The 22,290-nt window shown below is 43.5% G+C and overlaps 1 protein-coding gene across 1 annotated transcript; it reads left to right on the top strand.

The window, feature by feature from the left end:
* Window positions 1-4,447: 4,447 nt before the first annotated feature.
* On the top strand, window positions 4,448-7,326 carry LOC123403244 (probable sodium/metabolite cotransporter BASS3, chloroplastic). The gene is made up of 5 exons (XM_045097187.1): window positions 4,448-4,921; window positions 5,019-5,114; window positions 5,214-5,520; window positions 5,614-5,861; window positions 6,579-7,326. Exons 1-5 carry the CDS (start codon window positions 4,554-4,556, stop codon window positions 6,814-6,816), a joined length of 1,257 nt encoding a protein of 418 aa, XP_044953122.1. The 5' UTR covers window positions 4,448-4,553; the 3' UTR covers window positions 6,817-7,326.
* The last annotated feature ends 14,964 nt before the right edge of the window (window positions 7,327-22,290 follow it).

The following is a 22,290-nucleotide window of genomic DNA, read 5'->3' as shown; positions in this document are numbered from 1 at the left end:
GTGAAAGGATTTGTTTTGAGTGCGTATCTTATTTTCCTACATCTTGATGCACTCTTTCGCCGTGAAGATTATTTTTCCTCATGCTTGTCTTGATGAGGGTTTTGCCATTTTCAATTAGTATCCCTCCTCTTGACAAGGTTCTTACTTCCTATCTTCACAATGGGTTGTCACAAGCGTTGGTTCTTATTTTGTTTATTAGTAAGCTTGTGAACCCATTTTCTAGTATGTGTGTGTGGGAATGATATGTCTTGCACTTTGTATCTCATTTCATCAAGACTATGTTGATGAGTAATGCTCATCCTTATCTTAGTCTTCTCAAGTGCTTTGCCATGACTCATACACATTACTTTGTTTGAGCCTATTCTTAAGTTGCTTCTATTACATGTTGCTCAACCATTTGTTTTGTGCAATTGATATGCTTATTGTCTCATCTATCTTCTTGCACTCGTTGTGTGTTTTATAAATTCTGGGGGAGCAACGATCCTATTTTGTGCACCTGTGTCAAATACAAAAATCTCATATTAGTGCACAAATCATGGGGAGCTTCTCTAGTTTTTGATAAAGCACTATGTTGCCTTTATCATAATATCTTGTATTCATGTGGTTCGAAGGACCATATGATTGTTTGTTCCATCTGGAATCTTTTGATTGCTTGCCTCTATCTTTGTATGTCTTTGTGGCATACGATCCTTTTATTTGCACTCTTTGGGTCCTCAATATAGTTTGTTTTCCTCCAACTACTTATCATTGTATTCGTGTATTTTTCTGCACTCATTTGCTGAGAAGTACACACTTTTTGGAGGACCACCTACTATATTGGCTTTCTAAACTTTTCGTCCATTTTGGCAATCGATGCCAATGGGGGAGAAGTTTAGAGAGTTTACTTTGGATATGTTTAGAGGGTTTCGCTTTTATAGCGTAAGCATTTACATCTTGCACACATGCATTATTACCCTGTATGTGTGTGCTTGGTTATCCTTATTCCCTTATATAAACTCTCTTGAAGTGGTTGTCTTCGATTACCAAAATGGGGGAGATTGTTAGAGCATATATCTCCATATGTGGTTTTGGTAATTGATGACAATACCTATGGACTAATGGTTGCCTTAAGTTATATTTATAGGATTTGTCCATAGGCACTTCTTGAAGTCCATCTGTTGGGTTCAAGGAGTTTATATGATGACCAAGATGTTATTCAAGGTATTATCCAAAGAATGGTCATAGAGACACTAGGTTGATCAAGATCTCAGACAAAGAGTAAATCAAGATGATCAACACACAAAGCATATAAGATATACCGAGAGGGATCAAGTGATCCCATGGTATGGTAACCATTGTCCATTACGTGTTTGTGTACTAATCCATGGTCTTTGTGAGACTCCTATGTGGGGGTTAGGTGTGCTTCCATCGGGCTTGTGTCAAAAGGAAGATCTCATACAACCCATGAAGGATGACATCAAGTGGTGATCGTCATCAAAATTGTGGTGTGCAAGTTCAAGTGGAGCAGCATGAATATATCATTGAAACTATTGTCAATGATCATGTGTTGATAAGGACAAGCTCATGTGCTAACAAGGACAAGATCAAGATAAGCATTCCTGAGCACTACATGCTTGATTCTTGTGGATGTTCACATGGTGGACAAATGAAGATGAATACATAAGCTAGGCTTTCCACACTGTGTATGGGAGAGCTACTTGAAGACTTCATCATGTCTTGCTTTCAACTTGAGCCAAGAAGGAACAACAACAACATCAAGCTCAAGTGAAAGGACTAACTCAAAGGTATCAGTTCCTTTGACGTTAGTTGTGCGGAGTGATGATCAGCAAATAAAAGTATACACTCAAGTATGAATCATCTGTACCCCTTTTATGATTCTTGAGTCGTTAGGGATCCCGCACTATTAAGAGGGGATCACAGGTTTTGCGATGAACTTGCTCAAACTACATCTCCACTGTTCTGCTCAGACCACATCTCCACTGCTCTGCTGTTATCTGAAAACAGAACCAGTGCCTCGGACATCCGGCTTCCTCCTAACGTCCGAGGGCCGGACGACCGACTGCTTCAGAAATCCGGAATCCTATACCAGAGAAATCATAGCCATATAACTCGCACTTCCGGCTCTCTCCGGACGTCCGAGGCCCGGATATCCGACCAGCTTCGGAATTCCGGAACTATGCACCAGAGAAACTTGAGCCATATAACCCGGACTTCCGGCTCTCTCCGGACGTCCAAGGGCCGGTCAAGGGTCGGACGACCGACAGTCTTTGGAAATCCGGAGCCATGCACCAGAAGAACTTGATTTCCGGCTCCCTCCGGACGTCCGTCCCCTTTCGGAAATCCGGAACCTCCCACCAGTAGAAGTTGAGTCGAATAACTCGGATTTCCGGCCTTCTCCGGACGTCCGGTCGCTGTTCAATTCACAGTATTTTCAGTGATATCTACAGGCCTCGGACGACCGACCCCTCGCGGACGCCCGGACCCTGTGTGACTTAAAGTGTCCCCAACGGCTGTTTTTCTCTCCCCACTATAAATACCCCCTCCCACTTCGTGAGAGGGTTGCCCAACACAGCCTTATCCTCATAAGAACACACTTCTACCTCACACCAAATCTTACATCCCAAGAGCATTTGTGAGTCCTTTGAGAGTTGTTCCAATCAAAAGATAGATCGTCTCCCTCTCCTCCTCTCAACCCAAGCTATTTGAGATTTGAGCAAGTTTTGAGCATTCCCCGTGATCTTGTTACTCTTGGAGGTTGGAGACTCCTAGGCGGTAGGAGTTCTTCGGAGAGGAATCAATCCGTGTGATTACCCCCCGGAAAAGTTTGTGAGGGTTTGGCCACCTCAAAGGCTTACCACTAGTGGTTGAGAAACGCCTTCGTGGTGTTATCTCAAAGGGAGAATAGGGTGAGCCTTCGTGGCGTTGGTGTGCCTTCGTGGTAACATCCACCTCTCTAACGGTGACTAGCTTCCCTCCAAGGAAGTGAACATCGGGATACATCTTCGTCTCAGTGACCTTGGTTATCCTTAACCCTAACTCCTTACTTGTGGTTTACTTGTGTTACTTGAGCATACATACATTGCATATTGTTTGTGTTCATTATATTGTGTTGGCTATTTCTTGTACAAGATTAATCATTCAAGCATATCCTCTATATCCACACGTTCATACTTGCAGCCTTTGATATATCGTGTGATATAGTGTGATCTAGTATCTTATGTTGTTCACCTACTTGTAGTGTGATATAGCTCAAGTAAGTTTGTGTAACTTACTTGTGCTTGTTTAGTAACTGTATTCTGTCCATCTTGGTAGATCATGTTGTTGATACACGTTGTAGTGCCTAGTGCATTTAGGATTTGTGCTTGACTAGTACCCTCTTAGTTTATTTCCGCATTAGTTTCAAGCCTAATCCGAAGAAGTTTTTAAATAGCCTATTCACCCCTCCTCTAGGCGTCATCGAGGTCTTTTCACCTTGGTTTTAAGGACATTGAATTGTTCAATTTGTCATTCTTGGCAAGACAAGCATGGTGGCTGGTCGAGGGGCCTGCGACGTTGAGTGCAAGGATACTAAGGGCGGTTTACTATCCCTCGGTCTTGCAGGAAGTGTTCACACGTATGCTGGCCACTCTCTGGGCTATCTGGAGATCGAGGCGAAGAGCAATCCATGAAGATATCTATGACAGTCCGTTGCAGATCCACCGGTTCATCGAGGCCTTTCTACGAGATATCGACATAGCATCAAAACCTGCACATCACAGTCACGCGACCGAGGCTCCTAGAACCAATTTGTGGATGCCCCCGCCACAGTATTTTGCCAAGATTAATGGTGATGCTGCAAGTGTTGAAGACTGTGGTGCTGTTGGTGGTGTGTGCAGAGATTCTGAGTGAGTTTTTATGGGGGCTTCGAGCATTACTTTTCAGCACATCCATGATCCAGTTATCTTGGAGGCACTGGCGATAAGAGAGGCGATGGCATTACCGGAGGACATATATGTCCAGAAGATACAAGTGGCGTCGTGTTGCAAGACCGTTGTGGATGATATTAAGCACAGAACAGCCGGGAATCATTGAGCTATTATAGTTGAAATCATTGAGCGATCTTGTGCTTACACTGTTTGTAATTTCATTCATGAATTTAGGAGCTCGAATATCAAGGCTCACAGACTCACCAGGCATGCTCTTTCACTTGGGTATGGCCGTCACGTTTGGTTAGCCATGCTCGGGGATTTAGATTTTCTTCCTATATAAACGTTAACTCGGTTTAATAAAGCCCGGCGAGTTTTGTCTCAAAAATAATAATAATGAAAGCTCCCCTCAAAAAAAAAAAAAACACAACAACAATGGAAGCACGGTTTGCCTTAGAAAAAACAAAGCCAATGGAAGGACGGTGTTTCTCAAAAAGAAAAGAAAGCACGGTGCCAAATGGGAAGCGCACACCTGGCCCGGTCGAGCGCGCCCAAACACGGGCGTCTCCACCATTCTATCTCCTCGAGGTGCCCACGCCCCTCCCCCTCGGCCACCCAATCCGATTCGCCCCGCCTCTCGCCATCGCCATGTCCGTCGCCGTGGCGGCCGCCTCCTCCTCCCTCCCCTCTCGCCACGCACTGGGCCACGCCAACTCGCACCGCCCCCTGCGCTTCATCTCTTCCCCGCCGCGGCCGTGCGCCTCCCCGGCGTCGCTCCTCCGGCAGCGGCGGGCGGCGGCGCCCCCCACCTTCTGCTCCGCGCCGTCGCTCGGCCGCGTCGGCTGGCCGCGCCGCGAGGGGGGCGCCTGGCTGCTCTCCTTCAGCGCCGAAGCCGATGCCTCCCCGTCGGAAGCCGAGGGGGCCGGGGACCCCTCGGAGGCCGTCTCCGCGCTGCTCCCGCTCGTCGTCGTCGCCACGGCCGCCGCCGCCCTCGGCAACCCTGCCACCTTCTCCTGGTGAGCCACTTCAACAAGATTCTTGGCTTGGAGTCTTGCACAGCCAGCGCATGGCCATGGTCATTGATTGATTTGATTATCGCAAGTCCTTTTGCAGGGTCTCCAAGGAGCTCTACGCACCTGCGCTCGGTGGCATCATGCTGTCCATCGGCATCAAACTATCCTTCGACGACTTCGCTCTGGCCTTCAAAAGGTTCACTTTTTTTTTTTACCTCCTTCTTCCCCTCTACTCCTTCACCCAAGTTCAGAGAGCAAACCTGAAACCATTCGTGTGCTGTGTTTCGAAATCCAGGCCGGTGCCGCTGTCGATTGGCTACATGGCACAGTACGTGCTCAAGCCGCTGCTGGGAGTGCTGATCGCAAGGGTGTTCCGGATGCCATCGGCCTTCTTTGCCGGTTTCATGCTTACATGCTGCGTCTCCGGTGCGCAGCTTTCGAGCTACGCTAGCTTCCTCGGGAAAGGAGATGTTGCGTTGAGTATTCTGCTCACAACCTACTCCACCATATCTTCGGTGATTGTGACACCTATTCTCACTGGTTTGTTGATTGGTTCGGTGGTTCCGGTTAATGGAATTGCAATGGCGAAATCGATCCTCCAGGTAATGGGATTGTGTTCTGGTTCCAGGTGGTTTCTTGCTAATCAACAAGGCCTTTATTTGATTTCACTCTGATTTCCGATTATTTTTTTCCAGGTGGTTCTTCTGCCAGTGACACTAGGTCTCCTTCTGAATACCTATGCAAAACCAGTAGTTAATGTCATACAACCAGTGATGCCATTTGTTGCTATGGTGTGCACATCACTCTGTATTGGGAGCCCTCTTGCTATAAATAGGAGCATACTCCTCTCATCACAAGGACTCATGTTACTTCTCCCCATAGTTACTTTCCACATTGCAGCCTTTGTTGTGGGTTACTGGGTTTCCAAGTTGCCTCAGCTGAGGTAATCATTAAATGCTGTGATTACATTTTCATTCATTTGTAATGTTCTTCCTGCATAGCTTATTTTTTGTCCATGATCTTGCTGAAGCACTATTCAATCTTATTTGCAATATTGATGTATCTGTCGTCTCTTTTCTGTGATACTGCTTTTGTTCATCCTATTTATTCTCTTAACGAGAATTGAAAATCCGCCTCTAGGGAAATCCTTGCTGATTTCACTGAATAATTAAATTCCTTTTTTTTTTTGTTAAGTCACTTTGACCTAGCTTCAGTCAAGTAGTTTCCTTTAATCCTTTTGAAACATGTGGTGAAATTCATGCTGTAAAACTGGTGAAATGTGTTAGACGTCTCATATTTCATATTATGTCTATATGCCAGTGACCAGCTTGTGGTCCCATATTTGTATATTTTACCTGAATTATTCCTTTAATCTAACCTATTAGAAAAGCTGATCTTTTTTCCTGTTCACATTTGTCCTGGCCATTTATTTCCGAAAATGGAACTTAATTCAGTCTAGTTACCATCATGAAAATGACCTGTTATTTGCAGCATTTGGTAACTTCGTCCTGTGTCTGCAAAAATTTAACTAGTATCACATCATCATTAGTGGCCTATATTACATTACATTATAAGTCAGCAATCTATTTTTGGCATAAAACTACGCTTCAGAAGTTCCTTGATGCTGTTTGGCTAATTTTCTTATTGCACTTATATGTAGGCAAGAAGAGCCTGTTTGTAGGACTATTTCAGTGTGTACTGGAATGCAGAGCTCCACCCTAGCCGGGCTTCTTGCTACCCAGTTTCTTGGAATCAGCCAGGCAGTTCCCGCAGCATGTTCTGTTGTTGTCATGGCGATATTTGGTTTGACTATTGCATCGTATTGGGGAAGTGGCATGCGAATAAGGGACATTCCTTCGAGATTCTTTCCACAAGCTCCCACTGCTGCAAGATCATGAGAGGCTGGATTTATATCATTGAAATTCTCTCAAGGGCTCCCGGTTTCAGAAGCTCGGCTGCCCTTTGGGGATGCGGTTACAGGGGTGTCCTGCGCCTCATCCAGCAATCAGGCATGCCATAGCTACAGAAATCAGAACTACAAACTGCAGATTGTCCAAACTAAGCAGCGGCTGGGAACAACCTCGCCACAAAAACCACATGCATGGCTGCTTAAGATGGAAGGATAATGAGATGCCAGTCATTTACCAGTTATCATACCATGTGCAGTAGGCGCCATTAATTAGTGGCGCCTCCTTAGCCATTTTTTGTAGATACTAGCTAGATAGTAGACACATTGGCGATATGCTATGTATACCACTACGCATATGCATGTGCAATGCCAATATCATCGACGCGATTCTTCCCATGATGTACCCTTCTCAAGTGCTTGTTTTTTGCATAACATGGCCTCAAATTCAACCGTTCCATGTCGCAAATGGGCTTAATCCAGTTTTTCGCACTTCTGCAAAGCACAGTTTTGAATTTAGCACTTTTAGTTGGACAAAAAAGAGCGTGGTATACATTTTTTCCCTTTGTGGAAAAGAATGACGAAGACAGGCTTTTCGTTTGTGTTGTTCTGATGAAAATATCCGTGTGTCGCCATTTGTTTGATATTTCTGTAACAAACAAGTGATGAAGTGAGACAGGAGGGCTTTCCTTGTCCTGTAGTTTATCTGTCACTCTCAATCTGTGGGACGTAACGGTTTGGGGGTGTCACGGGCATAGCACCCAACTAAGGCCCTGTTTGAAACCATAATAGATTATGATAATCTGGATTATGAATATAGATTATATAATCTGGTTTATAAAAATAATCTAGGTGGAAATGTTTGGAGGCCAGATTATATAAACTGTAATCCATGTTTTACATTGCATAATGACCTGTCTGTCCTCTGTTTTTTTTTTTAAAAGAGTGGCGGTGGTAGGATTGTAATTATCTCCAACTTTACAAGGGTAAGGGGTCATTAGCAATCCATAATTTGATTTTAGCTGGTGTAGAATAGGTTATGAGTTTTTAATAATCTGTCTATCTAGTTTTTATAATTCCAAACAGGGCCTAAGCAACTACTCCCTCCGTTTCTATAGGAAACTAACATATGAATATATATATAGGCATATTTTAGTGTGTAGGTTCATTTATTTTGCTTCATATGTAGTCCTTTGTTGAAATGTTTAAAAAGACTTATATTTAGAAACGAAGGGAGTACAAATGATGACAAAGAAAGGAGAGAAGAAAACTCAGACTCTGCATCAGCCGTTTGATGTGCGTCTCTTTCTCTTCTCCTGTCTATTTCACTGTCAATTTAAACTGGCCAGAGAGGTCCATTGTTTCGTTTTGTCGCTGAATGTGAGCCCGCGTGGGCACTGAAGGCAATGTCGACCATAAGCAATGTCGACCTGGGTACTGTCAACATCGTGTCGTTGGGTTTTTTGTTTCAGGAAAACACAATAAAAAAGCATCACTGACCAAGGAAAAGACTTTTCATATATGAAATAAAAAAACAGTTTTTTTCCGAAAATGTAGATCTGTTGTGAAGATACACGGGAAGTACAAAGCAGCTCAGACATAATAAAAATCAAATCGAGGTCTATGGACCATCGAACGACCATTGTCGTCGCGAGAACGAGCCGTCGACGCGCCGCTGTCGCTACTCCTACACCAGAGTCGGCCTGACCATGTCGATGACAGCTGAGACGTCTTCGTGCATATCCCCTCAAGGACCAGCGCCCGAAGCCGCAGTCATCACAGTTGAATTCTTGAATCGATTTGAAGAACTTGCCACCAAATATTGCCGTTGCGTATGCACGGTGAAAAACCCTAACCTCGCCGCACCTAGGAGCTTTCAGGAATCTACTTCGGAGCTTCATCTAATCCGTTCCAATGGACCAACTTTAGGAGGATGGGAGCCTGGATGGCAGACTTAAAGAAGAAGCGCCGCCACGTCGAGACGCCACCCCTGCGAGGACTAAAACCCTACCTATTTACTAGTCGGAGACGAGGCACCAGGAATTCCCTTCCTGCGAAGTCTCGCCGGCAAAAATCAAGGGGAGGAAGACTTCCCTAGTATGTTTGTGAGTGAAGAAAGAAAAGTGAAAGGATTATGATAAAGCAGCTCACAAAAAACAGTCAAATTGAGCCATCCATAGCTCTCAGTACAGATTTCAGATTCTCAGCATCTAGTTCCTACATAGGTCATGGAATGGGGACCAAATAACCCATTCTTGAATACACTTACTCGAGCGTATCCTGTGTGCCCAGAGTTTTTATGCTCGGTGCACCAAGCATCAAAAGCTTGTACTATGAGTTCTCAAAAATTCCGAAAATATTTAAGTATACAGAAATACTCCCTCCGTTCCAAAATAAGTGTCTTAAGCTTAGTACAACTTTGCACTAGAGCTAGTACAAAGTTGAGACAGTTATTTTGGGACGGAGGGAGTAGCATATATCTAACTTGTTACCAAATTTCAGTTCTAAATTCAACTGACAGCAGGACAAACAAAAATGACAAATTCAGGTGTGGTAGTGCTAACTGACCCAATTCACAGCCCAATTTAAATTAAGTACTCCCCCCTAAAACTAATATAAGAGTATTTGAAACACTACTTTAGTAGTCTAAATGCTCTTATATTAGTTTACAGAAGGAGTACATTCATGTTTCGGTTTGTCTTTTTTCTTTCTCGAGGTGTCAGTTCAGTTTTTAGCTAAAATTGTGTGACATGATAGGTATATATTGTGTTCGTGTACTGAATTATTTTTGAGAATTTTTGAAAAGTTTTTGATGAGTTTTTGACTCTGGTGCACTGGTAGCACAAAAATCTCCGGTGCACCAGATATGTCCTCAGACTCTCCCATGGGTTTCGGGAAGGTTCTAGAACCTTCCTTGAATCGAATTTTCTTTTTATGTGTTTTCTTCTTTTATTTTTTTGCTTTTAAATTTTGGTATAAATCTTAAAATTCGTTGAAAAAAATAAATTCATAAATAATTGAATTCATGTTTTTTTGAATCCGTGAGCATTTTTCTTGTCGGTGAACACTTTTTTGATATTCATATTTTTTTTAATCGATGAACAATTTTTGAAATTTTAAAAGAATTATGAAATTCACAAACATTTTTCTGGGTGCCCAAGATCCATATGGTGCACAGTTGGCCTCTGCTGGCAGCCACCAGAAAACGCTTGGTAGGCATTCATAATTTCATATTACACAATCATAGGGACTCCATTAAACTGAGCTCGAGCTCATCTGGGCTTGGGTGAACAGTAAACCCGGTCATGGAGACACTAGTGGGGACGGGGCCTTTAGCTCCGGCCCGTAAGGGGCTTTAGTCCCGGTTCACCAACCGGGACTAAAGGGGCGGGACTAAAGGCCTAACCTTTAGTCCCGGCCCTGTTCCAAGCCGGGACTAAAGGTGCTCCACGTGGGCGCCTCGTAGCGCCGCAGGGGCAGGCCCTTTAGTCCCGGTTCGTTACACGGACCGGGACTAAAGAGTTTCAGATTTCGTTTATTTTTGGGTTTTTTTTTGAATGAAATTATTTTTGGGTTTTAGGGTTTTAGGGTTTAGGTGTTCGGGAGATTAACGTGATGCCTCGTTTGGTGTTCGGGAATTAGTTTTCATATAATTTAAATAGAAATAATTATGCATATATATATAAGATTAACTTATCTTACAAGCGAGCATATATACAATTATATGGAGATCTGAATTATCGGGACTAGAGCCCGTCTATTCGATTACATGGACGAACATCAGTAATGGCCCCTAGGTACACTAAATCGTCCTTTGTCATCTATAGCTTCCGTCCTCAGAAAGGTCGCAAGCTCCTCTGCAACAACAATCGCGCGTTGCTCTGGTAGGACCTTCGTCCTCATGGCCGTGTACTATATAAGAAGAGGAGATGAATATGAATATCAATCATGATAACAAAGAACGACGGGTAAAAATAGAGGTGTGAATGTTCATTGCTTACGTCGAATCTGTGATCCTTGTGCTCAGAGGTAAACGTGTGAATGGTCTCGCAAACATAGTATCCGCATAGATGCGTTCTCCGTGGCTGCTGGTCGCACTTTACGAGAATAGAATATATATAATCAAAATAATAATCTAGCATCATAAATGTATTGAAAATAGAAGTATATCATACTACTACTTACCTGAGCCGCTCTAAAGGTCAGCTTCTCAGGCTCGATACCGGGAGTCACGCACTTGAACCGCTTCCAAACCCTGCCCGACAAGGATAATGATTTGCTAAGTTTTTCATTAATTGATATATCAGAAAATCATCGAAAGAGACCGATAAAGCGCAAGAATGATTGAAATTACCCTTGGAGCATGTCCTGCAGGCTTTGGAACTGTTCCAAGGGTCTCGATAATGGGTCGAAGTCATCAACTCTTCCCTTATCAATTTGAATGTCCAACAGAATCCAATGGAAGCTGCACATGTATATATATATATATGTGTGTGTGTGTGTGTCAGTAACTTATCAATTACACTTATAAGTGAATGGACACAACAGAGTAAAGACCCTCACCTGAAGTTGTATGGAAACAGTATGTGGTCACCGAAATTTTGATCTGTTAGAAACCTTAGAAGGTTTTCCTCCGTCTCCTTGGGTTTATCAGTTAGCGTCGCTATATGTATTTTATCTGGGTCAATAAACCCAATATTTAGGATGTTCCTACTTTTACAATCCAGAATCTTCATTCTGCATAATAGAGTACAAGTTATATATAGACAATGAACTGAAATAACTAAACAAGTTATATGTAGACAACGACAACGAATTGAAAAACTTACAAACAATAGCAACTCATAAGCGATTTGTCGAGGGCGTCGCCATTGTACATCTGGAAGAGTTCATCAAAGTCGATATGGATTTCTTCGGGGCGGCCGTAGTACTCCCGTGGGACACTCACCACGATCATCGTTCTCCCATTCTTTGATTCACTTAAGTACCATGTATGCAAGTAACGCATATTTGTTGGGAGATCATCTTTGCTGACCAAAGGCGCTCCCATGACAAACTGTAGCTTAGGGGCTACCACAGCAATAATCTAAGAAACACTATTAACACTTAAGCATATACACTATACAATAGCAAAATTAAATGACAAAAAAATATTTCTTCTTCTTGTAACCCTAAACTAATTTTTCCTCTTCTTCTATTTCTCCTCTTCTTCTACTTCTTCTACTTCTACTTCTCCTCTTCTTCTACTACTTCTCCTCTCCTCCTCTTCTAATTTTTTCTCTTCTTCTACTTCTCCTCTTCTTCTATTTTTCCTCTTCTTCTCCTCTCCTCCTCTTCTTATTCTCCTTTTTCTTCTTTTCTTCTCCTCCTCTTCTTATTTTCCTTTTTCCTAATTCTAAATATTACTAACCCTAATAATCTAGCACAAACCTAATAACAATAGGAATTAAATGACAAAAAAAATCTTTTTCTTCTTTTCTTCCCTTTTTCTTCTTTTCTTCTCCTTTTTCTTCCTTTCTTCTCCTTTTTCTTCCTTTCTTCCCTTTTTCTTCCTTTCTTCTCCTTTTTCTTCTTTTCTTCTCATTTTTCTTCTTTTCTTCTCATTTTTCTTCTTTTCTTCTCCTTCCCTTTTTCTTCTTTTCTTCTCCTTTTTTCTTCCTTTCTTCTCCTTTTTCTTCCTTTCTTCTCCTTTTTCTTCTTTTCTTCTCCTTTTTCTTCTTTTCTTCCCTTTTTCTTCTTTTCTTCTCCTTTTTCTTCTTTTCTTCTAATTTTTCTTCTTTTCTTCTCCTTCCCTTTTTCTTCTTTTCTTCTCCTTTTTTCTTCCTTTCTTCTCCTTTTTCTTCCTTTCTTCTCCTTTTTCTTCTTTTCTTCTCCTTTTTCTTCTTTTCTTCCCTTTTTCTTCTTTTCTTCTCCTTTTTCTTCTTTTCTTCTAATTTTTCTTCTTTTCTTCTCCCTTTTTCTTCTTTTCTTCTCCTTCCCTTTTTCTTCTTTTCTTCTCCTTTTTCTTCCTTTCTTCTCCTTTTTCTTCCTTTCTTCTCCTTTTTCTTCTTTTCTTCTCCTTTTTCTTCTTTTCTTCTACTGGCCGGAGTGTTGGGGAGGAGGGGGCGGGGGGCTTACTGGCCGGAGGTGTCGACGGCGCGCGGCAAGGAGGACGACAGCGACGGCAGGCGGCGGCGAGGAGGACGGTGGGCAGCCTGACGGCGTCGTCGAGGTCGTCGGTGTGCCGCGCGGGGCAGGAGAACGAGAGGAAGAAGAAGAGAAACGAACGATTTGGGTTGGCATTTTTCTAACTCCCGCTTATATAGGTGGATCTTTAGTCCCGGTTCGTGGCTCGAACCGGGACTAAAGACCCCCTTTAGTCCCGGGTGGAGCCACGACCCGGGACTAAAGGCCTCTTTTCGGGCAGACCAGAAGGCGGGAAGCAGGGGCCTTTAGTCCCGGTGTGGAGCTCCAATCGGGACTAAAGGGGGTCTTTAGTCCCGGTTGGAGCCACGCACCGGGACTAAGGCCCCTCCTCGGCAGGTGGCAGGCGAGGGGCTTTAGTCCCGGGGCGTGGCTCCACCCGGGAGTAAAGTCCCTCCTCGGCTGCACGATAAGTTTAGTCCCACCTCGCCCAGCGAGGGGGACTAACAATTGTTTATAAGCCCCGTCGTAGCTTCTCCATCGAGCTCCTCTCTAAAGCAGGCTTACGGGCCTAAACTCACTGAAAATTGAAACTATATTCGAAATTATGGAGAAAATTCAACCTGAATTCAAAGTGAGTTCACTTTGAATTTAGGTTGAGTTTTCTCTATAAATTCTCATATAGTTTCAATTTTTTCTATTTTCAAAATTAATTATTTTGACTTTCCAAACTATTATCTATTTTGTTATTTTCAATTAAAAACTATGTTTATTAAAAATTCTTTTTGCATATTTGAGAATTTGACAAAACTATGATAATGAAAAGTGTTTGAAATTGAATAAATAATTCAAAACTATTTTCTATTTTCAAAAGTAATTATTTTGACTATCCAAACTATTAACTATTTTGTTATTTTCAATTAAAAGCTATGTTTATTAAAATTCTTTTTGCATATTTGAGAATTTGATAAAACTATGATAATGAAAAGTGTTTGAAATTGAATAAATAATTCAAAACTATTTTCTATTTTCAAAAGTAATTATTTTGACTATCCAAACTATTAACTATTTTGTTATTTTCAATTAAAAACTATGTTTATTAAAATTATTTTTGCATATTTGAGAATTTGACAAAACTATGATAATGAAAAGTGTTTGAAATTGAATAAATAATGCAAAACTTTTTTCTATTTTCAATAGTAATTATTTTGACTATCCAAACTATTAACTATTTTGTTATTTTCAATTAAAAACTATGTTTATTAAAATTCTTTTTGCATATTTGAGAATTTGACAAAACTATGATAATGAAAAGTGTTTGAAATTGAATAAATAATGCAAAACTATTTTCTATTTCCAAAAGTAATTATTTTGACTATCCAAACTATTAACTTATTTTTTTTGAGCTAGTTGACCCTGAAATTGAAAAGCACTACAAATAAACTCTGAAAATGTTGAAAGTTGGCATGCTATCATCATTTCACCCACATAGCATGTGTTAAAAAGTTGAGAGGGCTACGACAAAAACTGGATGCACTTCGTGTACAAAACGGACAATCTCTCTCGAAGTATCAGCAACGAGAACTCATATCTTACAAAGGGATTTCATTTTTTGAACTTATTTGAACTCCATACTTTTTGTGTGTTCAAAATGCACCATTCAAAGGCACATCACAAAATTTCAACAATTTCTGACTTCATTTGGTATTCTTCATGCATTTACTTATTTTTTTAAGCTAGTTGACCCTGAAATTGAAAAGCACTACAAATGAACTCTGAAAATGTTGAAAGTTGGCATGCTATCATCATTTCACCCACATAGCATGTGTTAAAAAGTTGAGAGGGCTAAGACAAAAACTGGATGCACTTCATGTACAAAACGGACAATCTCTCTCGAAGTATCAGCGTTTCGAACGAGAACTCATCTCTTACAAAGGGATTTCATTTTTTGAACTTATTTGAACTCCATACTTTTTGTGTGTTCAAAATGCTCCATTCAAAGGCACATCACAAAACTTTTTGTATTACATTATTGCACCAATATTCCTATCTATTATTTCCGTTTTCTTCTGGGTCGTAGCCATGGAGAATCTTCATCATCCAGTAGGATGCTTGGGTCAGTTTTCACTTTGAAGGGCGGAATTTCATGAAACTTATTATAATCTTCTGACATATCTGTCTTGTCATCTACTCCCACGATGTTTCTTTTCCCTGAAAGAACTATGTGGCGTTTTGGCTCATCGGACGATATTTTCTTTTGCTGATTTCTTTTTCTCATTTTTGTAGACATGTCCATCACATAGAAAACCTGAGCGACATCATTGGCTAGGTCAAATGGTTCGTCCATGTACGCAAGATTGTTGAGATCCACTGTTGTCATGTCGTAGTTTTGGTCTACAACTACCCCGGCTCCTGTCAGCTTCACCCATTTGCACCGAAACAAAGGGATCTTAAAAGTAGGTCCATTGTCAAGTTCCCATATCTCCTCTGTGTACCCGTAATATGTTTCCAAACAGTGCCCATTCTCGTCTGTTGCATCAAAGCGGACACCACTATTTTGGTTGGTGCTCTTTTTATCTTGGGCAACCGTGTAAAATGTATTCCCATTTATCTCATACCCTTGGAAAGTATATATAGTCGAAGATGGTGGCTTGGCCAAACAGTACAACTGATCTCCAACGTTGTCATCATTCATGAGATGTGTCTGCAACCAACTGCCGAAAGTCTTCTCGTGTTCCCCTTTAATCCAAGAGTCAGCCTTCCCCGGGTTTTCGGAGCGTAGAATATTCTTGTGTCTCACGATATACGGAGCCACCACGGTGGAATTGTGTAGAACTGTGTAGTGTGCTTGAGAGAAAGAATGCCCGTCCATACATACTTTTGCTTTCCTTCCTAGTGTGCCTTTTCCTGTCAGCCTACCCTCATACCGAGATTCAGGAACACCAATCAGCTTAAGGTCAGGAAGAAAGTCCACACAAAACTCAATGACCTCCTCTGTTCCATAGCCCTTGGAGATGCTTCCTTCTGGCCTAGCACGATTATGAACATATTTCTTTAAGACTCCCATGAACCTCTCGAAGGGGAACATATTGTGTAGAAACACAGGACCGAGAATTCTAATCTCTTCGACTAGGTAAACTAGGAGGTGTGTCCTTATATTGAAGAAGGATGGCGGGAACAACAACTCAAAGCTGACCAGACATTGGACCACATCAATCTGTAACCCTGATAGACTTTCTCGATCGATTACCTTCTGAGAAATTGCATTGAGGAATGAACATACCTTCACAATTGCCAGGCGAACATTTTCCGGTAGAATTCCCCTCAATGCAACCGGAAGCAATTGCGTCATAAGCACGTGGCAGTCATGAGACTTTAGGTTTTGGAATTTTTTGTCTTTCATATTTACGATTCCCTTTATATTCAATGAGAAGCCAGTCGGGACCTTGATACTGAAAAGGACTTCAAAGAAGATTTCATTCTCTTCCTTAGTAAGAGCGTAGCTGGCACGCCCTTGAAACTGCCCTGGATGCATGCCATCTCTTCCTTTATGACGTTCCTGGTCCTCCCGTGCTTCCGGTGTATCTTTTGACTTCCCATACAAGCCCAGGAAGCCTAGAATATTCACGCAGAGATTCTTCGTCAGGTGCATCACGTCGATTGCCGAGCGGACCTAATGGACTTCCCAGTAGGGTAGCTCCCAAAATATAGATTTCTTCTTCCACATGGGTACACGCTTATCAGGGCCGTTAGGAACAGGTTGGCTGCCAGGACCCTTTCCAAAGATTACTTTTAATTCTTTGACCATATCAAATACTTCAGCACCAGTACGGATGACAGGCTTCCCCCGGGGCTCTGCCTTGCCATTGAAATGCTTGCCTTTTTTTCTTTAAGGGATGCTTGGGCGGAAGAAAACGACGATTGTACGGGTACACATTCTTCCTACATTTGTCCAGATATATACTTTCTGTCTGATCCAAACAGTGCGTGCATGCATTGTATCCCTTGTTTGACTGTCCTGAAATGTTACTAAGAGCAGGCCAATCATTGATGGTTACGAAAAGCAACGCTCGAAGGTCAAATTCCTTTTGTTTGTGCTCGTCCCACACACGTATACCTGGTTCGGCCCACAGCTGTAACAGTTCATCAACTAATGGCCTTAGATACACATCAATATCGTTGCCGGGTTGCTTTGGACCTTGGATAAGCACTGGCATCATAATGAACTTCCGCTTCATGCACAACCAAGGAGGAAGGTTGTAGATACATAGAGTAACGGGCCAGGTGCTGTGACTGCAACTCTGCTCCCCAAAAGGATTCATGCCATCTGTACTCAGACCTAACCATAAGTTCCTTGCGTCAGCTGCAAATCTCGGGAACTCTCTCTCTCTCGATTTTTCTCCACTGTCGACCATCAGCGGTGTGCCTCAACTTATCGTCTTTCATACGATCTTCCATGTGCCATCGCAACAACTTTGCATGATCTTTATTTCTGAACAGACGTTTCAACCGTGGTATTATAGGAGCATACCACATCACCTTGGCAGGAACCCTCTTCCTGGGTGGCTCGCCCTCAATATCATCAGGGTCATCTTTTCTGATCTTATACCGCAATGCAGTGCATACCAGGCATTTATCCATATTCTCGTACTTCTCACCGTGGTAGAGGATGCAGTCATTAGGGCATGCATGTATCTTCTGCATGTCTAATCCTAGAGGACAGACACGCTTCTTTGCTTCGTACGTGCTGGCGGGCAATTCGTTCTTTCTTGGAAGCATCTTCTTCATTAGTACCAGCAACTTTTCGAATGACGAGTCAGTCATACCGGTCTCTGCCTTCCACTTCAGCAATTCCAGTGTGCTACCCAGCTTCTTCTGGCCTTCTTCACAAGTTGGGTACAACAATTTGTTGTGGTCCTGTAACATCTGCTCGAACTGCAACCTCTCCTTTTCTGTGTCGCAACCTCGCCGTGCATCAGAAATGACCCGGCCAAGATCATCAGCGGGCTCATCTGGTTCCCGTTCTTCATCCTGATCTTCTTCTTCATTGTCTTCCATTGCGGTATCAGCATACTCAGGGAACATAGATCGGTAGTTGTCATCATCGTTCTCTTCTTCTTCATCGTCGTCTTCCATCATAATCCCTCTTTCTCCGTGCTTGGTCCAAACATTATAGCCCGACATAAAACCGGACCGAAGCAGGTGGCTCTGAATGACTCTTGAGGAAGTGTAATCCTTCTCATTCCGACATTCAACACATGGACAAAACATATAGCCACCACCATGCTTGTTCGCATCGGCTGCATCTCGAAAAGAATGCACGCCTTCTCTGTAAGCGGCTGTGCGTCGATCACCGTACATCCATGGATGGCTCATCTGTGTTATACGACAGTATATCAAATACAATCACGATCCTAAAAATTAGTACCGCACGGTCTAAACGAGGAAATATAGTTGCTAACCTTTTAGAATAAGTAGAAACAAAGAGGAAGAGGTTTAAGCGTGGCTTGGGCATCTCATATCGTAGTTGTGTTCGGTGAACTGAAGCGGCATCGCTCTAACACACATTTCAACAAACACCTCTAGTGCATCCAAAAAAATGGAGAGCTAGCACACACCCACACTCTTCCATCCAAGAAAAATGCAAGGAAGAGGGGAGAGGGGGGCTGTGCTATATATAGGCAGAGGACTTTAGTTCCGGTTTGAGACACAAACTGGGACTAAAGGTGGCGCACATGCGGGCTGCCCACCGCGTAGCCCTTTAGTCCCGGTTTGGGACACGAACCGGGACTAAAGGCTCCTTACGGGCCGGGACTAAAGCCTCGAGGGAGGCATTGAGAATTGGGGTGACGTGGCCGGGCCTTTAGTCCCGGCCCAGAGGCAGGCCGGGACTAAAGGGTCCCGGCCAAAGGCCCGTTTTCTACTAGTGAGAACCCAATCCGAATAGTCCGGCTTGAAAGCCCGAAATCCAGGGAAGGCTCGGGACCAACTTTTCCGCCCGAAGCCCGACCCTAAAGCCCAAAAAAGCCTAAACAGGGCATAAATGACTATTTTACTAGAAATGTAGGTATAATATGTCATTTAAATATCTCAAAATTAACCATTTTAATTAAAAATGCACTGTTCATCTGCTTCAGGCCGGGATCGGACTTGGGATTTTGAGTTCGGGTTTGCAAAGCCCGGCCACACGAATGCCCAGGTTTAGTGAAGGGTAACAAATGAAAAGCAATTAAAAAAGATCTGATTTCTTTTGTAGCAAACATTGACAAATGTTTTCATGGCTTACAACGTTTAACCATGAAATGACAATCGTGGAAGGATTATCAAAATATCATTTTTGAAGCATTTTTGCTACATTTTTTTAGAAATGTCATTTCGTGATAAAAGTTTGCAATAATAACTTTTGCCAATGTTTGCTAAAAAAACTCATTTTTTAATTTATTTTCATTTTTTAAAATTTTGCTATTCACTCGAGCTCAGAAAAACACTTTTGGTAATATAGGCACTTCTTTTGTCCCATGCAATGAGTTTATATTTTACAGTCTCACAGAAAACTCCCAACCCATTTATGAGTCACCTACGGGCGGCTGCCCCGGTCACGGTGGCGGCTGAGAAGCTGGTCTGTCGGAGCCTCGGAATCGTGCAAGACGGCAAGGATATCACCAAGGAAGCCCTCAACGAGCTTGGTCGTCGTTTCCAGTACGAGTTGTCGCCATCAGTGCTGACTGCTATGCGTGCCCTGTTCAAGCTGGATGATGTGGAAGCTACTGCAGTTGAAGCCGCCCTGATGAACCGTGGAGGACAAGCAGCGATTGACCAAGAGAAGACCATTAATTGCAGATGTTGAAGCCTGATAATCTGTTGATGCCTCACGCTAGGAGCCATCCCTCTTTTTCTATGTTAGCAAGTTTGTGTACTCTTTTGTTATCTATAGTCGTGAAGTGTGTTGCTGTAGTTGCTTAGTTGGAAGGAGCTCTGCATGTTCTGCTATGCGTTGCTTCGAGCTGATGCTTGAACATCTTCTCTCCACAACTCCAAAATCTCCAAACTGTTTCTTCACCCGGCTGATCAAGAGATGGGCACTGATGTTCACTGCCACGAGTACAACTGTTTCGCTATGTTAGAACAAAGAGTTGACTTCCTCTGCTGGAACTGTTGCCTCCTCCTCCTGTCACATTGTCTGTCTCCAAGAATCAAAGTTGGAGGTGGTCGACCAATACGACGCTGCCTACTTAGGCGGGAATAGATTAAAAAGCTTTGCCGAGAGACCGGCGGTTGGTATTCATGGAGGCATGCTCATGTTATGGGACGAGAGTGTTGCCCGAATTTCTGACGTCCAGACAACCGAGTTTTGCTTGTCGGCAATGATGTCCATCTTACACTTAGATACTACCTTCAAAATTACCAGTGTGTATGGCCCAACCGTGTACAACAGAAAAGATGACTTCTTCAACGAATTAATCTCGCAAAAACCAGAGCCAGGAATGAAATGGGTTGCCATGGGCGATTTCCATGAAATTTACCGGGCTCGTGATAAAAGCAATAGAAAGGTCAACCACAGTCGTCTCAACCGCTTTCGCTCTCCTCTTCAAACATGTGAGCTCCAAGAAATCCACCTCGAGAACCGACGCTTCACCTGGAACAATGAACCGGCCAACCCCACCATGTCCAAGCTTGATTCAATCTTTTGCAACGCGGACTCGGACATGCACTTCGGCTGCCATGTGATCCACACCCTTGCCTCATCATTATCGGACAACGGCCCCCTTCTCCTCGCCAATGACAGGGGACCTCCAAAACCTCGTTGCTTCAGAGTCAAAAATTTCTGGACTTGCATTCCAGGCTTTTTGACGTTGTCCAGAGGGCTTGGGAGGAGAGTTGTGTGCATACTGAACCTTGCCAAAGGCTCTTCCACAAGCTCAGGGTGGTCGGCTTGGGTCTCTCAAAATGGAGCAAAGGGCTTTTGTCGAAGGCAAAACTACACCTACACGCGGCTCTGTTTATCATCCTGTGCCTCGACACTGCCCAGGAGACTCGCGCCCTTTCTGCGGGTGAGAGTGACATTCACACCCGTCTCAAACGCCGGGTCATCAGTCTTGCTGCGGTTGAAAGGGCTAGGTAGAAGCAATGCGCCAGAATTGCAAACATCAAAGAGGGAGACGTCAACATAAAATTCTTCCATCTCCGTGTCAATGCGAGACGTAGAAAGAACCACATCCACCGGCTAAAGAAAGACAACGGTTGGACCACTCACAACAAAAGAAAAGAGTAGATAATTCATGAATACTTCGCAGACTCATTGCGGAGGGGTCCGCCTAGACCTTGGGACATCAACTGGGAAAATATTAATTTCAAAGAGGTTGACTTCAACGGCATTAAGGACAACATCACTAAGGAGGAGGTTAAGGCGGCCAATGGCGACATGCCTGGGGATAAGGCGCCGGGCCCAGATGGTTTCAAAGGGATTTTTTTAAAGAAATGTTGGCACATAATTAAAAATGATGTCATGAGCGCCATCCACGAGTTTAGTAGCTTCCACACTTCTTGTCTCCACTGGCTCAACTCGGCGAATATCATTCTGCTTTCTAATAAGGAGGGAGCGGAGGAGATCGGTGATTATCGACCCATTAGCCCCATTTACGCCATTGCCAAGATCATTGCAAAAGTGCTGGCACTAGTGGAAAACGGGCCTTTGGCCGGGACCCTTTAGTCCCGGCCTGCCTCTGGGCCGGGACTAAAGGCCCGGCCACGTCGCCCCAATTCTCAATGCCTCCCTCGAGGCTTTAGTCCCGGCCCGTAAGGAGCCTTTAGTCCCGGTTCGTGTCCCAAACCGGGACTAAAGGGCTACGCGGTGGGCAGTGGTGGTGGCAACCGTTCGTATCCCCCTTTAGTCCCGGTTGGTGGCTCAACCCGGGACTAAAGGCCTAACACGTGGCCTGCCGTAGTGGTGGCAACCGTTGGTATACCTCTTTACCCGGTTGGTGGCTCAACCCGGGACAAAAGGCCCAAACGGTTTGCATCCCGCGTCGTTTGGGCGATGAAAAGAACGAACCGAAGCAGAGTCGCCATTTCTCTGTTTCTTCTTCTCTCTCGCTCTCGCTCTCTGTTCTTCTCCTCTCTTCTTCCCTTCTCTTCTTCCACCATGCCAACTCGCTTTGGAGAGGTGCTCGCACATGGCAAGACCATGCTCGATGTCGTGTACACGAACGAGAGCAGGGAGATGCCGTATTTTCTTGAACAGTTGAAGGAACGATGGCTTGATGCCGCAATGGATCATGAGAAGTTCTTGGGGCTTGATGTGGAGTACACGGCCGATCAACGCGGTGTTGCCGTCATCCAACTA

Source organism: Hordeum vulgare, chromosome 6H (assembly GCF_904849725.1).
Source record: "Hordeum vulgare subsp. vulgare chromosome 6H, MorexV3_pseudomolecules_assembly, whole genome shotgun sequence".
Lineage (NCBI taxonomy): Eukaryota > Viridiplantae > Streptophyta > Magnoliopsida > Poales > Poaceae > Hordeum > Hordeum vulgare.
The sequence above is the reverse complement of the archived record's forward strand: the minus strand, read 5'-3'. Positions and strand labels throughout refer to the sequence as shown.

Coding starts and splice junctions, on each gene's coding strand:
- LOC123403244 (XM_045097187.1), top strand. CDS start 4,554: ATGTCCGTCGCCGTGGCGGCCGCCTCCTCCTCCCTCCCCTCTCGCCAC. Junction 5,521..5,613: donor TGGCGAAATCGATCCTCCAG/GTAATGGGATTG, acceptor ATTTTTTTCCAG/GTGGTTCTTCTGCCAGTGAC. Junction 5,862..6,578: donor TCCAAGTTGCCTCAGCTGAG/GTAATCATTAAA, acceptor ACTTATATGTAG/GCAAGAAGAGCCTGTTTGTA.